The sequence below is a fragment of the Kogia breviceps genome, chromosome 1 (genome assembly GCF_026419965.1).
Source record: "Kogia breviceps isolate mKogBre1 chromosome 1, mKogBre1 haplotype 1, whole genome shotgun sequence".
NCBI lineage: Eukaryota > Metazoa > Chordata > Mammalia > Artiodactyla > Physeteridae > Kogia > Kogia breviceps.
Genome location: NC_081310.1, coordinates 193,840,508 through 193,855,481, shown reverse-complemented (window position 1 = coordinate 193,855,481; position 14,974 = coordinate 193,840,508). Strand labels below are relative to the sequence as shown.

The 14,974-nt window shown below is 46.1% G+C and overlaps 1 protein-coding gene across 1 annotated transcript; it reads left to right on the top strand.

The window, feature by feature from the left end:
• The first annotated feature begins 50 nt into the window (after window positions 1-50).
• UBIAD1 (UbiA prenyltransferase domain containing 1) lies at window positions 51-13,714 on the top strand. Its single transcript, XM_059058014.2, has 2 exons — window positions 51-928; window positions 13,073-13,714. Exons 1-2 carry the CDS (start codon window positions 400-402, stop codon window positions 13,558-13,560), a joined length of 1,017 nt encoding a protein of 338 aa, XP_058913997.1. The 5' UTR covers window positions 51-399; the 3' UTR covers window positions 13,561-13,714.
• The last annotated feature ends 1,260 nt before the right edge of the window (window positions 13,715-14,974 follow it).

Sequence of the window (14,974 nt, the reverse complement as noted above, 5' to 3'; positions counted from 1 at the left end):
GCCCCGGCCCCGCCCTCAGCCTGGCCCCGCCCTCAACCCCGCCCCGGCCCAGACCCGCGCAGCCGGTCCCTGTTTCCCGGCGGGCCTACAGCGGCGGGCGCCCAAGATGGTGGCCGCGGCAGCTTCGTAGAGGCGGCCGCGGCTCAGTCTCGGGACTTAGGGCGAGGCGGGCGTCTGGAAGCAGGCCTCGCCCAGGTGACAGGAGGTCGGGGAGGTGCCGCCGGGTCTCGTGGGGTGCCAGCCCGCTCGCTGCAGTCCCCGGGCCCCGCCGCCTCCCTATCCCTGCCCCCGGCTGGAACCGAAGGTCAGGTCCGCTACCCAACCCGTCCTCGCCTCAGGGCGGACGCTGTGTGTGGGTGGCTCACTGTTTAACATTGACTTCACCCAAGTGCTTTCTCCATGGCGGCCTCGCAGGTCCCGGGGGAGAAGATTAACATCCAGGCAGGAGAGACGGCCAAGGTCGGGGACAGGGACCTGCTGGGGAACGGCTGTCCCGAGCAGGACAGACCACCGCAGCGCTCGTGGAGGCAGAAGTGCGCCTCCTATGTTCTGGCCCTGCGGCCCTGGAGCTTCAGTGCCTCACTCACCCCGGTGGCCCTGGGCAGTGCCCTGGCCTACAGATCCCAGGGCGTCCTGGATCCCAGGCTATTGGTGGGTTGTGCCGTCGCTGTCCTCGCTGTGCACGGGGCTGGCAATTTGGTCAACACTTACTACGACTTTTCCAAGGGCATTGACCACAAAAAGAGTGATGACAGGACCCTGGTGGACCGAATCTTGGAGCCCCAGGATGTCGTCCGGTTTGGCGTCTTCCTCTACACCTTGGGCTGTGTCTGTGCTGCTTGCCTCTACTACCTGTCCCCTCTGAAACTGGAGCACTTAGCTCTCATCTACTTCGGAGGCCTGTCTGGCTCCTTTCTCTACACAGGAGGTAAGAATTGGCCTGTTTGCTGTGCTGCAGGTCTTAGTTGCAGGTATTGGAAACTGCGGTTTGCATAGGAATTATAGGGTTAGTGGAGAGGTGTCAAAGGTTATTTTCTTTTTTTTTTCCTTTGGCCGCACTGCTCGGCCTGCGGAACTTCCCCCACTCGGGATCCAACCGGCGCCCCCTGGGAGTGGAAGCTGGTGTCTTAACCACTAGACCACTGGGGAAGTCCTCAAAGGTTATTTTCTGAATTAGGCCGCTTTATGTGAAATCTATAATGTTTGGGTCGTGTGGATGTGGGGGATAGCATTCCTGGCTTGGCTTATGGATGTTAGGAATAACTTACATATGGAAATTTTTTGTGTCTAGTTTCCACTGGTTGGTCATACCTTATAATGTCACAGTTTCAAAGTTTAGTGTAATTAAATTTGAAAAGCTCAAATTATACACCTAATTATTTTCAGCTAGTTTGCTAGGTGATCCCTTGCAGCAGGCTGATTAAGGTAGTGATGGGCTGGTCGTTGAGCCCTATTTATTGAGCACCTATTATGTGCCAGGCTCTGTTCTATGTGAACACAGCAGTCAAGTCCCTGCCCTTGTGGAAGTGATTTTATATATCATGAGGAGAGACAGAAAATAAAAATAGTAAATTATGGATAGGATGACCAACATCTTGGTTTGCTCAGCACTGAGTGTTCCTAAGATGTGGGGCTTTGGAAACCAGGAGAGTTCCTGGTAAGCCAGGATGAATTTGTACCTTGGTTACAGTACCTGAAAAGAAGATAAGTGCTATAGGGAAAAGAAGGAGAGCAAGGAAGGAGGACACAGCTGAATGCTTTAACTAGTTTGATCAGGGTAGGCCTCATAAACAAGGTAACATGTGAACAAAGATTGTAAGAGGTGACAGGTGAGGGAGTTGCCTGAGCAGATATCTGGAGGAAGAGTATCTTGGAACAGCAGTTGCCAAAGGCAGGAGTGTCCCTGAAGAGTTGGAGGCCTAGCATGGAGTCCAGAGTGTGAATGAGGGAGAGAGTAAAAGGAGGAAAAGTAAGAGAAGTTCGTTTGGGGGGGTGGGGTGGGCAGGGTGGCACAAAAAGGCTGAAAGCCTTAATGTTTTAAAAGAATCACTCTGGCTAAGGTACTGAGAATGGATGAAGAGGGGTAAGGGCAGCAGCAGGAGCACCCAGAAGGCGGCTGTTGAGTAAAACAGGCAAGAGATGTCTGGTGGCTTGAATCAGGGTGGGAGTAGTGGAGAGGGAAGTAGGCAGATTCTGAATTTATTTTGAAGGTAAACAGGGTTTGCTGATAGTTGGGATGTGAGGCAGGAGAGAAACAGGGAAATTACACATCACTCTAAGGTTTTGTCCTGAGTAACTGGAATAGTGGTGTTGATGTCTAATGAGAGAGAGAAGGTTGAAGATAGGTCTGTGGAGAGAAAGTTGAGAGATTGACTTTGGACATCTTAATGTATTAGATCTCCAAGGGGGTGTCAGATTGATAGTTGGATATGAGTCTGAGTTCGGAGAAGAGGTCTGAGCTGGAGATAGAGACATTTGGGAGTCTTGCACATAGATAAAGTTGTAAGACTGGGGGAGATCCCGGAGCGGGGCAGTGTTGATAGACCTGAGGGTGAGCCCCGGGGCACTCCAACATTAAGAATTGGGGAGGGGAGAAGGAAGGCAAAGGGAACTGCAGCGGAGCATCTGGAGGAGAAAGAAGAAAAACAAGAGACTGTGGTGTCCTGGCAGCCAATTGTAAAAAGTTCAATGAGGGAAAGCAGCAGCGTGCTGAAATAGAATGAATGTATCAGGTAGTTGTGGATGGAAGAGGTCCTGTCTGTGAAGGTGACCTTAAACGAAGACTTGACAGATAAGGAGCCAGCCATGGGCAGAATTGCGGTCTGATTTGGGTCCTTCAGGGATGAAGGAACAGCAAATGCAAATGTCCTGGAGTGGGGGAAGACTTGGCATCTTTTAGGATCTTCTGAAAGGCCAGCGTGAACAAGAGGAAGACTGAGATGCAGCTGTCGGGGCAGGCAGGGGCTAGAGCATGCTGTCTCACAGGGCCTCAGTCTCTGCCGGTTCCTTCAAACTCCCAACCTCCAAACCTAGTCCTTGGACCGCTCTTCTTTAGCTCCATTTACTCCCTTAGGGATTTTAGCCAGTCTCGTGTCTTCTATTGCCATCTATTAAGCTGGTGACAAATTTCTACTTCCAGACCAGATCTTTCCACTCAACTCCAAACTCAGATCCAACTTCTTTCTCAGAAACTTCTCTGAGAGGTTACAGGCATCTCAAGCTTGACACACCTGAGAGCAAATTCCTCCTCTGCTCCCCAAAGAAATCTGCTCTACCCTCAGCTTTCCCCATATCACTCGATGGCAACTCCATCCTTCTCGTTCTTCAGGCTGAAGATCATGGGTATCATCCTTGACTCTTCTTTCTCACATCTTGCATCCAGACCATCAGCAAGTCCAGTTGATTCCACTTCTTCTTCTTTTTTTTTTAAAGAATTTGTTTTTGAAATTTTGAATTTTATTTTTTTATACAGCAGGTTCTTATTAGTTATCCATTTAATATGTATTAGTGTATACATGTCAATCCCAATCTCCCAATTCATCACATGCCTCCCCCCACCCCCCCGCCGCTTTCTCCCCTTGGTGTCCATACGTTTGTTCTCTACTTCTGTGTCTCAGTTTCTGCCCTGCAAACCAGTTCATCTGTACCATTTTCCTAGGTTCCACATATGTGCATTAATATACAATGTTTCTTCTCTTTCTGACTTACTTCACTCTGTATGACAGTCTCTAGATCCATCCACGTCTCTACAAATGACCCCATTTCATTCCTTTTTACGACTGAGTAATATTCCATTGTATATAGGTACCACATCTTTATCCATTTGTCTGTTGATGGGCATTTAGGTTGCTTCCATGTCCTGGCTACTATAAATAGTGCTGCAGTGAACATTAGGGTGCATGTGTCTTTTTGAATTATGGTTTCCTCTGGGTATATGCCCAGTAGTGGGATTGCTGGGTCATGGTAATTCTAATTTTAGTTTTTTAAGGAACCTCCATACTGTTCTCCATAGTGGCTGTATCAATTTACATTCCCACCAACAGTGCCAGTGGGTTCCCTTTTCTCCACACCCTCTCCAGCATTGGTTGTTTGTAGATTTTCTGATGATGCCCATTCTAACTGGTGTGAGGTGATACCTCATTGTAGTTTTGATTTGCATTTCTCTAATAATCAGTGATGTTGAGCATCTTTTCATGTGCTTCCTGGCCATCTGTATGTCTTCTTTGGAGAAATGTCTATTTAGGTCTTCTGCCCATTTTTAGATTGGGTTGTTTGTTTTTTTAATATTGAGCTGCATGAGCTGTTTATATATTTTGGAGATGAATCCTTTGTCCGTTGACTCTTGCAAAAATTTTCTCCCATTCTGAGGGTTGTCTTTTCGTCTTGTTTGTAGTTTCCTTTGCTGTGCAAAAGCTTTTACGTTTCATTAGGTCCCATTTGTTTATTTTTGTTCTTATTTCCATTCCTCTAGGAGGTGGATCAAAAAGGATCTTGCTGTGATTTATGTCAAAGAGTGTTCTTCCTATGTTTTCCTCTGAGAGTTTTTTGTTTGTTTGTTTTGTTTTGTTTTGTGGTACACGGGCCTCTCACTGTTGTGACCTCTCCCGTTGTGGAGCACAGGCTCAGCGGCCATGGCTCACGGGCCCAGCCGCTCCACGGCATGTGGGATCTTCCCGGACCGGGGCACGAACCCGTGTCCCCCGCATCGGCAGGTGGATTCTCAACCACTGCGCCACCAGGGAAGCCCCCTCAAAGAGTTTTATAGTGTCTGGTCTTACATTTAGGTCTCTAATCCATTTTGAGTTTATTTTTGTGTATGGTATTAGGGAGTGTTCCAATTTCATTCTTTTACATGTAGCTGTCCAGTTTTCCCAGCACCACTTACAGAAGAGACTGTCTTTTCTCCATTGTATATCCTTGCCTCCTTTGTCATAGATTAGTTAACCACAGGTGTGTGGGTTTATCTCTGGGCTTTCTATCCTGTTCCATTGATCTATGTTTCTGGTTTTTTGCCAGTACCATATTGTCTTGATTACTGTAGCTTTGTAGTATAGTCTGAAGTCAGGGTGTCTGGTTCCTCCAGCTCCGTTTTTTTTCCCTCAAGACTGCTTTGGCTATTCGGGGTCTTTTGTGTCTCCATACAAATTTTGAGATTTTTTTGTTCCAGTTCTGTGAAAAATGCCATTGGTAATTTGATAGGGATTGTACTGAATCTGTAGATTGCTTTGAGTAGTATAGTCATTTTCACAATGTTGATTCTTCCAATCCAAGAGCATGGTATATCTCTCCATCTGTTGGTATCTTTAATTTGTTTCATCAGTGTCTCATAGTTTTCTGCATACAGGTCTTTTCTCTGCCTAGGTAGGTTTATTCCTAGGTATTTTATTCTTTTGGTTGCAATGGTAAATGGGAGTGTTTCCTTAATTTCTCTTTCAGATTTTTCATCATTAGTGTGTAGGAGCGCAAGAGATTTCTGTGCATTAATCTTGTATCCTGCAACTTTACCAAATTCATTCATTAGCTCTAGCAGTTTTCTGGTGGCATCTTTAGGATTCTCTATGTATAATATCATGTCATCTGCAAGCAGTGACAGTTTTACTTCTTCTTTTCCAATTTGTATTCTTTTTATTTCTTTTTCTTCTCTGATTGCTGTGGCTAGGACTTCCAACACTATGTTGAATAATAGTGGTGAGAGTGGACATCCTTGTCTTGTTCCTGATCTTAGAGGAAATGCTTTCAGTTTTTCACCATTGACAATGATGTTTGCTGTGCATTTGTCGTATATGGCCTTTATTATGTTGAGGTAGGTTCCCTCTTTGCCCACTCTCTGGAGAGTTTTTATCATAAATGGGTGTTGAATTTTGTCAAAAGCTTTTTCTGCATCTATTGAGATGATCATATGGTTTTTCTTCTTCAGTTTGTTAATATGGTGTCTCACATTGATTGATTTGCATATATTGAAGAACCTTGCATCCCTGGGATACATCCCACTTGATCATGGCATATGATCCTTTTAATATGTTGTTGGATTCTGTTTGCTAGTATTTTGAGGATTTTTGCATCTATATTCATCAGTGATATTGGTCTGTAATTTTCTTTTTTTGTATTATCTTTGTCTGGTTTTGGTATCAGTGTGATGGTGGCCTCATAGAATGAGTTTGGGAGTGTTCCTTCCTCTGCAGTTTTTTGGAAGAGTTTTTGAAGGATGGGTGTTAGCTCTTCTCTAAATGTTTGATAGAATTCACCTGTGAAGCCATCTGGTCCTGGACTTTTGTTTGTTGGAAGATTTTTAATCCCAGTTTCAATTTCATTACTTGTGATTGGTCTGTTCATATTTTCTATTTCTTCCTGGTTCAGTCTTGGAAGGTTATACCTTTCTAAGAATTTCTCCATTTCTTCCAGTTTGTCCATTTTATTGGTATAGAGTTGCTTAGTCTCTTTACTAAGAGAGTGGTAGTCTCTTAGGATGCTTTGTATTTCTGCGGTGTCTGTCGTAACTTCTCCTTTTCCATTTCTAGTTTTATTGATTTGAGTCCTCTCCCTTTTTTTCTTGATGAGTCTGGCTAATGGTTTATCAATTTTGTTTATCTTCTCAAAGAACCAGCTCTTAGTTTTATTGATCTTTGCAATTGTTTTGTTTGTTTCTGTTTCATTTGTTTCTGCTCTGATCTTTATGATTTCTTTCCTTCTACCAACTTTGGGTTTTGTTTGTTCTTCTTTCTCTAGTTCCTTTAGATGTGAGGTTAGATTGTTAATTTGAGATGTTTGTTGTTTCTTGAGGTAGGATTGTATTGCTATAAACTTCCCTCTTAGAACTGCTTTTGCTGCTTCCCATAGGTTTTGGATTGTCGTGTTTTCATTGCCATTTGTGTCTAGGTATTTTTTGATTTCCTCTTTGATTTCTTTAGTGATCTCTTGGTTATTTGGTAACGTATTGTTTAGCCTCCAGGTGTTTGTGTTTTTTACGTTTTTTTCCCTGTAATTGATTTCTAATCTCATAGCGTTGTGGTCAGAAAAAATTTTCTTAAATTTACTGAGGCTTGATCTGTGACCCAAGATGTAATCTATCCTGGAGAATGTTCTGTGCGCACTTGACAAGGAAGTGTAATCTGCTATTTTTGGATAGAATGTCCTATAAATATCAATTAAATCTGTCTGGTCTATTGTGTCATTTAAAGCTTGTGTTTCCTTATTAATATTCTGTCTGGATGATATGTCCATTGGTGTAAGTGAGGTGTTATAGTCCCCCACTATTATTGTGTTACTGTCGATTTCCTCTTTTAGAGCTGTTAGCAGTTGCCTTATGTATTGAGGTGCTCCTATGTTGGGTGCATATATATTTATAATTGTTATATCTTCTTCTTGGATTGATCCCTTGATCGTTACGTAGTGTCCTTTGTCTCTTGTAACACTTTATTTTAAAGTCTATTTTATCTGATGTAAGTGTTGCTACTCCAGCTTTCTTTTGATTTCCATTTGCATGGAATATCTTTTTCCATCCCTCAGTCTGTATGTGTCCCTAGGTCTGAAGTGGTTCTCTTGTAGACAGCATATATATGGGTCTTGTTTTTGTATCCATTCAGTGAGCCTGTGTATTTTGGTTGGAACATTTAATCCATTCACGTTTAAGGTAATTAATGATATGTATGTTCCTATTACCATTTTCTTAATTGTTTTGGGTTTGTTTTTGTAGGTCCTTTTCTTCTCTTGTTTTTCCCACGTAGAGAAGTTCTTGTAGCATTTGTTGTAGAGCTGGTTTGGTGGTGCTGAATTCTTTTAGCTTTTGCTTGTCTGTAAAGCTTTTGATTTCTCCATCGAATCTGAATGAGATCCTTGCTGGGTAGAGTAATCTTGGTTGTAGGTTCTTCCCTTTCATCACTGTAAATATGTCATGCCACTCCTGGCTTGTAAAGTTTCTGCTGAGAAATCAGCTGTTAACCTTATGGGAGTTCCCTTGTATGTTATTTGTCATTTTTTTCCCTTGCTGCTTTCAATAATTTTTCTTTGTCTTTAATTTTTGCCAATTTGATTACTATGTGCCTCAGCGTGTTTCTCCTTGGGTTTATCCTGTATGCAACTCTCTGTGCTTCCTGGACTTGGGTGGCTGTTTCCTTTCCCATGTTAGGGAAGTTTTCGACTATAATCTCTTCAAATATTTTCTTGGGTCCTTTCTGTCTCTCTTCTCCTTCTGGAACCCCTATAATGTGAATGTTGTTGCGTTTAATGCTGTCCCAGAGGTCTCTTAGGCTGTCTTCATTTCTTTTCATTCTTTTTTCTGTATTCTGTTCTGCAACAGTGAATTCCACCATTCTGTCTTCCAGGTCCCTTATCCGTTCTTCTGCCTCAGTTATTCTGCTCTTGATTCCTTTTAGTGTAGTTTTCATTTGTTATTGTATTGTTCATCTCTGTTTGTTTTTTCTTTAATTCTTCTAGGTCTTTGTTAAATATTTCTTGCATCTTCTCAATCTTTGCCTCCATTCTTTTTCCGAGGTCCTGGATCACCTTGACTATCATTATTCTGAATTCTTTTTTGTGGAAGGTTGCCTATCTCCACTTCGTTTAGTTGTTTTTCTGGGGTTTTATCTCGTTCCTTCATCTGGTACATAGCCCTCTGCCTTTTCATCTTGTGTGTCTTTCTGTGAATGTGGTTTTTGTTCCACAGGCTGCAGGATTGTAGCGATTCCACTTCTAACACGCATTTGGGACCGGACCACTTCTCATCACTTCCCACCACTACCACTGTCATCTCTCTCAATTATTGCGGCTGATTCTTTACCCATCTCTGTGCATGCACCCTTGTCCCTTTCCTGGTTCTCCCAGATCAGCAGGCAGAGTAATCCTGCAACTATGTCAATCGTCTGCTCAAAACTCTCCAGCGGCTCCCACCTCATTAGAGTAAAGGCCAGGGTCTTTACAACGACCCCCAGGGCCTGACATTATCTGCTCCACCCCCACCTCCCCCAACTCTCTGACTTGCTCTCCTCTTCACCGCTCCAGCCACACTGCCCTGCTAGCTGTTTCTGGAACATGCCAGGCATGCTCCTGCCTCAGGTCCTTTGAGATGCTGTTTCCTCTGTTTAGAATGCTCTTCCCCCATCTGTGTGTATGATTTGCTTTCTAACTGCCACCCATTTGCTCTAATGTCAGCTTCTACCCTATTTAAAATTACAAAACAATAACAGTCTTTTCCTGCAGCAGCTGAAAAAAATAAAATAAAATCACACATACACCCTGTGTTTCCCCTACAGTGCCTTCCCTATTGCTCTCCTCTGCTTTTTCTTCATAGCACATATTACATTCTAACCACATAAAGTACTTACTTTGTTAATTATCTTCCCCCTTAGACTGTAAACTCCCTGGAGGTAGGGGTTTTAGTCTCTTTTTTCTCTCCATGGTGCCCAGAACAGTGCCTGGCAAGTAGTCAGTACTTAATATTTATTGAATGAACAAATGGGGAGACACTGAAACGTATTGAGCAGAGTAATGACATAATCTGACTTACGTTTTATTTTTTTAACGTTGACTTTTATCGATATATAGTTGACATATGGTGAAATGCATGGATCTTAAACGTTATAGTTTGATGAATTTTGACAAATACATACAGCTGTATAACCCATACCCTTACCATAATACAGAACATTTCTGTCACCCCCAAAAGCTTCCTTGTGCTTTTTCCCTGTCAACCCCACTCTTCCCACCCCATCTAGAGGCAACCACTGTTGCGTGGTCTAGAACATCATGTAAATGGAATCATTCAGTATGAATTCTTGTGCCTGTTTTTGAGTTTCGTTGTGTTGTCATGTGTATCAGTAGTTCCTTTATATCACCGAGAGGTAGCCATTGTATGGACATACCACAATTTGTTTATCCATTATCCTGTTCAGCGACTTTTGGACTATTTCCATATTTTGGCTATTATGACTTGAACATTCATATTCAAGTCTTTTGTGGATATTTGTTTTCATTTTTCTTGGGTAAATGCCTAGGAATCAAATTACTGGGTCATAGGGTAGATGATGTTTAACTTTATGAGAAGCTGCCAAGGTGTTTTCTGAAGTGGTTCTACTGCTTTTACCTCCCCACCAGCGAGGCATGAGAGTTCCAGTTACCCTGCATCCTTTTGATGCCAACATTTTGATTTATGTTTTTTTTTTTTTTTTTTTTTTTGCGGTATGCGGGCCTCTCACTGTTGTGGCCTCTCCCATCGCGGAGCACAGGCTCCGGACGCGCAGGCTCAGCGGCCATGGCTCACGGGCCCAGCTGCTCCGTGGCACGTGGGATCTTCCCGGACCAGGGCACGAACCCGTGTCCCCTGCATCGGCAGGCGGATTCTCAACCACTGCGCCACCAGGGAAGCCCTTGATTTATGTTTTAACAAATTCATCCTGGCTCCCGTGTGGAGAACTGGCCCATTGTTTCACTGTGCTGGCTCATGTGGAAAATGGTGTTGGGAGGAGGGGAGCGCCTAAAAGGAAACTCCCAGGTGGGCCACATCTCTGAATCAGGTGGCGCACATGAGCCTTGGGTCGGACACTCAGGAAACAGGGCTTTCCGCTCAAGAGCTTTGTCATTTTCTGGTGTCAGATAACCTCAAGAAGCTTTGCTCACGTTGTTTTTTTGCCAGGCAGTCTAAGGTGGTGGTCTTGGGTACTCTTGCCAGAGGTCAAGAGCCCCGAAGTCTGCTTGGAGAGCTGAGGAAAAAATGCAGAAGAGCAGACAGCTGGTGGAGAAATTTGCTAGATTGGTGCTGGGAGCATTCCTGCCTGGCATCTTCCTTGGGCAGGGGTAGTTGCCTAAATGTGTGAGATACCGCACAAGACATCAATTTCCTAATTTAGAATTGGAGCCAAGGTGCTGCTTGAGAGACCTTCCTCCTGGAGGGCATGTCCTCAGACAAGCAAATTATTTATCAGAACGCTGCCTGGGGAGTACAGAATTAGTTTGCTGTGTTTTGCGGGTATCAGGGGCCATGCCTGTTATACCCTTTCCTGGAGATGCTTCATTCCAAAGAATCAAGGGTGGTCATTTAGCATTAAAGAATCCCAACCACTAGGTGTGGAGGTAAACTTGGGCTGCATCTTGTTCTTTGGCTACCATGCTTTTAGATCTTTTACAGATCATTGTCCCTTATCATTTTAGGCTGTTTAAAATGTAATTGATGACCCAATAGTTTTTAAAAAAACTTTCTGATACTGAGGCCATGCCTTGGTAGCTTGATTAGATCAGAGGTTTCCCAAGCTTCTGTAGCAATATATGTGTGGATCACCTCTTTGAGTGGGTGTCTCTCACCCTTTCCATGCTGGTTTGCCTGTTTCCATCCAAGTGGGACATTTTTCATGACCTTGGTTCCAAATTCCAGGTGCTTGTTACTGTAGCTCTGTGTTCAGTTCAGCCTTTGTGTCAGGCACTGGGGAGCCAGCTGTTAACTGGCCAGACACAAGGCCCTGCCCTCATTGAAACCTACAGGTTAGTGGGAGAGACGGAGATTAAGAATTAGAAGTGTGGGAATTCCCTGGCGGTCCAGTGGTTAGGACTCTGAGCTTCCACTGCAGGGGGCACAGGTTCCATCCCTGGTCGGGGAACTAAGATCCTGCATGCCACACGGTGTGGTAAAAAAAAAACAAAAAAACAAAACAACTAGAAGTGTGATGGAGTTTATGAAAGTGGAAGTCAAGGTGCTGTGGAGCATATTGCAAGGGGAACCAAATGTGGTCTAGGGCAGAGGAAGGCTGCCTTGAGGAATGGTCTTTAAAGTCTTGAAGGATGAGTAGAAGTTAGCCAGGCAAGGGGCTGGGGGTTGGGGGAGTGTCTGAAGGCCCTGAGGAACTGAGAGAAGTCTGTGTGGGGAGGGGAGGAGGGCTCCAAGTCCGGCAGGAGGGAGGCAGAGCAGGGCCAGAGGTGAGCTAGGTAGAAGATCTGGGGCTTTTTTATCCTGAGGACAACTTGTTGATAAGGGTTTCCAGATGTATGTTGGGGGAGGGGCATGACTAGCTTAGTATTTGGAGAGGATCATTCTGGCTGCATTGTGGAGATTCGGTTAGGGAGGGGGAGGGGAGGTGGTTATGGGAACCGAAGCTGAGGGATCGGTTGGGAGGGTGTCCCAGTATTCCAGGCATAAGATGACTGCGACTTGGATTTGGAGATGGAGAAACTGGGCCAGTTTGAAAGATGGGGATTAGACAGGATTTGAAGTCGCTTAGCAGTACGGGAGGAAAAGTTAGGGATTATTTAGTGTTTTAACTTCACGGGAACCAGAGAGGGGAAGCAGTGTTGTAAGTTCCCTGTCTTAGCTGTTTTACTCATTATGTGGGTGAAAGTTGCTCTGTGCGGAGTTTGGGAACCCCGAACTTTCGCCACGATTAACTGGAGATTTTCAGAACCAGAAGATGCTTCCAGAAGTTGTGGCCGAAAAGTGAGAGGCTGGGGTGGATATTCCGTGAGGGGCTGATCTCAGGGCATTCCTGACGGAAACAGTGTCTTGCAGGGGTTGGTGGAGGATGAAAGAAATGCAAGCGCTGGACCGTAAGACCTGTGAGATCCTTCACGGGCTCTCCCACCGCTGAACTGTCTGTGACTCGGAACCCCCTGCTCTTTTTTCTTTTTTTCAATTTTGTATACAGTTTTTAAAGGTTACCTTCCACTTACAGTTATTACAAAATATTGGCTGTGTTCCCCGTGTTGTACAGCACATCCTTGAGCCCATCTTACACCCAGTAGTTTGTACCTCCCACTCCCCACCCCTGTTTTGCCCCTCTACCCTCTTCCCCGCTGGTAGCCACTAGTTTGGGAAGCCCCCGCTCTTTGTGGCCGGCCTCTGCTGGGGGACAGCAGGAAGGAAAACTCGGGGGTGACTCTGAGACTGAACTGGGTGCTGAACGATCAGTCTTCTCTGCCCCTCTGTGCCACTGGAGGAAAAAATCAGGTCTTGCTCTGGAGGGGAGGGGAATGCAACCACTGCCCCGCCTCGCAGCCTAAGAATATGCCCCGTGCGGCCCCAGCAGCCCGCCCTTGGACTGCCGCGGTCTCCAGGCCCTGCTCTCACACCAACTCTCCGTGCTTTCTGGCCTAGGAATTGGATTCAAGTACCTGGCTCTGGGAGACCTCATCATCCTCATCACTTTTGGCCCGCTGGCTGTGATGTTCGCCTACGCCGTCCAGGTGGGGTCCCTGGCGGTCTTCCCGCTGGTCTACGCCATCCCCCTCGCCCTTAGCACCGAGGCCATCCTCCACTGCAACAACACCAGGGACGTGGAGTCCGACCGGGAGGCTGGCATCGTCACGCTCGCCATCCTCATCGGCCCCACCCTCTCCTACGTGCTCTACAACACGCTGCTCTTCCTGCCCTACCTAATCTTCAGCATCCTGGCTGTGCACTGCAGCATCAGCCTGGCTCTGCCCCTGCTCACCATCCCCATGGCCTTTGCCCTCGAGAGGCAGTTCCGAAGCCAGACTTTCAACAAGCTGCCCCAGAGGACTGCCAAGCTCAACCTCCTGCTGGGCCTCTTCTACGTTTCCAGCATCATTCTGGCACCAGCAGGCAGTCTGCCCAGACTCTAAGGGGACCAGTAGCTGCACCCCACAACGCGTCCCCCTTTCTTAGAATGTGCTGAAGGCACAGTGTCTGAGGAGGGAAGGTGATTTGGCAGTGAGGGGCTTAAGGATGGCTTGTGAACGCCCACCTTTTTTTTTATTGTTACAGTCTTAAAGAGAACGTTTTGGTTTTGTTATTTTATTCCGTGTTATGGGGACTCTTGAAACCGCTCTGGTGTCAGAACAAGGTAAATTGGATGCATGGCCCTTGTTTTACTTACAATTTCCACCAGAGGGTGTTGTCGGGTCACTTCTAGTGGACTACAATACCCTAAGACTTGGCGAAGGAACCGCCCAGGTTGGCCTCCTGTCCTGAAAGAGCCATAGTAACTGGGCCAAGTGTCCTCTGCTGCTTTGGTCTAGCGGGACACGGTGATGGTCCCCAGTGACAAGGAGCACGTGCCTCTCCCCCTGAGCCCTTGGGTCCTGAAATACACCGCCTTGAGGGAGAGAGTCCCTCGCTAACAGCCCGACGGGGCTCGGGGCTTTTTGCCTGAATTGTGGTTCAGACCCTTTTGTCCTCACTTCACTTATTGCCACAGTTGAGGAAAAGCACCAGATCACCCTGCAGCAGGGCAGCGGAGCCGAGGGCTTGGAAGGAAAACAAACAAACGAACAAAACACCTTGGAGGCAGCTGAGAAAATTCACTCTGCTTTTTGGATAGAAACCGGTGGGGCGGCTGGTTTCCCCTTGTAGAGCCCACTGGCATGGCAGGAAGGACCCCCAGCCCTTTCAGTAACTAGCAGCACTCTGAAGTTGTAGAGGCCCTGGCTGTCCTTGCCGACTACTGAAGGCCCACAAGGCCGCTTCTCCGCCTGCCCTCAGCGTGTTTCCTTGCCCTCCCCTACGCCCGCCCTCCATTTCTTTCGGGTCCCCATTTGTGTGTCTCCCATCCGTAGAGCCCTGCTGTTTGGGCAGCAGCTTAGCGGCTCAGTCAGGGATGGTTGCCCCTGTCCACAGAACCATAGGACGAGCAGACCAGGGACAGCAGCTCCTCCATGAGTGAATAAGCCAATGGTCAAACAGTCCTGACCCTGTTCAGCCAAAATGACAGGCTCATCAGTGAAGAAACTGCATCCTCCTCCTTGAGGGCAGAGATACAATGCTGACCCGGCTTTTCCCAAAGGCTTCAGTTGCCTTGTGCTGAGATACTTTGTACCCAGGATGGGGGAATTCCAGCGTTGATCAAAGCTGCTTCTTGTTTCAGTGTCTGTGAAGTACAACTTCTGGGCTAGGATTGCTTGGTTGCATTGGGCCCAAGACCAAAAATAGATTGAGACCACCGTCATATCATGCTTTTCTGTTGTGACTGTAGCCATTCTGATAGGTATTTCAGGGTCTTGGCCTGCAGAAAATGACAGCAGAACTAGCTCTTAATCC

Bases quoted from the DNA above. Each gene is read 5' to 3' on its own strand.
- UBIAD1 (XM_059058014.2), top strand. From the start codon at position 400: ATGGCGGCCTCGCAGGTCCCGGGGGAGAAGATTAACATCCAGGCAGGA. The intron at 929-13,072 runs GTAAGAATTGGC...TTTCTGGCCTAG, and splicing joins CTCCTTTCTCTACACAGGAG to GAATTGGATTCAAGTACCTG.